This window comes from Borostomias antarcticus (genome assembly GCF_949987555.1).
Source record: "Borostomias antarcticus genome assembly, chromosome: 15".
NCBI classification, from domain to species: domain Eukaryota; kingdom Metazoa; phylum Chordata; class Actinopteri; order Stomiiformes; family Stomiidae; genus Borostomias; species Borostomias antarcticus.
The window spans coordinates 13,263,384-13,265,164 of record NC_140248.1 but is presented as its reverse complement, the minus strand read 5'-3'; the positions used below and the strand labels follow the sequence as shown (position 1 = coordinate 13,265,164).

The window sequence follows — 1,781 nt, the reverse complement described above, 5'->3', positions numbered from 1 at the left end:
AATCCTCAGATATACTGAGCTAAACATAATAGTTTATCGTAATGAAAACATTCAACACCCCATACTTTATTTGGTGAGAGAGATCTCCTGTGACCTTCGATTTCTCTCTCCAGTCTCTTCACATTATCCTTACTCCATTAGATGGCCAACAGTCAGTCCCAGCACATCGGGTCTAAAGACATGTATGGCAACACACTGGCATATCCGGTCTGGACTGCCAACAGAGTCACATCTGTGTTTAGATGTGAGTAAGGGGCGCTGAGCCCCCAAGGTAATGCTGCTGGATGTTTGAGTAGCTTCTCTGAGCGTTCGTGTCTGCGGCGTCGCCTCCTGGGATGTACATGCTGATCATGTCCCGCAGGTCCCCCTGGAGCCCGCGCTGGTGGACATGGCCGTGGGGGTGGGTCCCGGTGGGGGAGTGGGACATACTCTCAGGCTTCACAACCGACATCACCTGGCCGGGCTGCTGGGGGCTGCTGCTGTAGGACATAGGACTGATGGGGAGAGGGGGGGTACATTTATTTAGCATTACAGACAATGGTTGTGGCAAAAACACGTCAAGTTAATGTGCACTTTGATACTGAATGACTCATGAACAGGACGCTGGAGTAAAATCGAATGCTTGACTATGGTGATTGGTGATATTCAAGAAGCCAATAATGTGAATGCGGCCACTGACCTCTCTGACCATGTGTTTGTTCCATAGAACAGTCCATGTCTCACTGATGAGTGTGGGGCAATTTAAACTCTCCTAGTTAATCAAATTAGTCAAATTAGCAACAATTCTACAGTAAACTCACCTGTATGTGTTGGCACCATTCATGTATGCCTGCGCCGTGGCCATACTTGAGGGATACTGAAGTGCTGACAAGTCATAGCGGTGAAGCTGTTGACTGTAGCTGAGGGCCTCACTCTGCATGCCTGTGTAGCCCCCTGCGTGTCCCCAGCCGTAGCTCTCCATTCTAGGGTTGCCTCCCGGTGGCTGGGCTGAAGCTGCCGTTAACAGGCCCGAAGCCATGTAATTTGCAGCCAGATTGTCCTTCTTCAACACCGGCTTGGTCTTACGGCGAGGTTTGTACTTGTAGTCGGGGTACGCCTTCATGTGCTGTGCGCGCAGCCTCTTGGCCTCGTCGATGAAGGGCCTTTTATCGGCGTCCGTCAGCAGCTTCCAGTCGGCCCCCAGTCGCTTGCTGATCTCTGAATTGTGCATTTTGGGATTCTCCTGAGCCATTTTCCGCCGCTGACCACGGGACCAGACCATGAAAGCATTCATAGGCCGTTTGACTTTGTCCATGGGGTCTGTGCTGGGCTGGCATGCTGTTGGCTTAGTGCCAGTGTGGCTGCCCCCGTGCCCTCCTCCATTAGCAGGTAGCATCCCTGACCCAGACTGATGTGTGGGAACAGAGGACTTGAGTTGGTGCTCCATGATGTTGTACATGTTTACCACACAACTGAAACTTTACCGAAAAGTAAACACAGTCCTCACACCTGTTCACTCTGCAACAGCCTAAGACCTATTCTTTCACTTTAAAAATGTCAACAACCAAAAAAGCTTTGCCTTCAAAGGCTAGAAAATGAAAGAAATTCGATTTTCAGATGTAGTAAAGATATCAAAACAGAATCATTCTGATGATCCAGCTCAGTCTGGTAGAAGGAACTCCTGGTCCAACTGCTGCTGGAGTAGACTAACTTCTTCACAGGCGAATCTGCCCCTAACTACTCTCCCTCCACCTCGCTCATTTACATCTCTAAAGAAGGGGTGCAGTGAATTTGGAATGCAC

At 49.8% G+C, this 1,781-nt stretch overlaps 1 protein-coding gene across 1 annotated transcript; it reads right to left on the bottom strand.

Moving 5' to 3' along the window:
• Positions 1-238: 238 nt before the first annotated feature.
• Positions 239-1,500, bottom strand: LOC311318276 (transcription factor Sox-19a-like; the record flags this gene model as incomplete). The annotated part of the gene is made up of 2 exons (XM_084449555.1): positions 801-1,500; positions 239-494 (listed from the first exon to the last, which is right to left on the bottom strand). Exons 1-2 carry the CDS (start codon positions 1,436-1,438, stop codon positions 239-241), a joined length of 894 nt encoding a protein of 297 aa, XP_084305681.1. The 5' UTR covers positions 1,439-1,500.
• Positions 1,501-1,781: the final 281 nt, after the last annotated feature.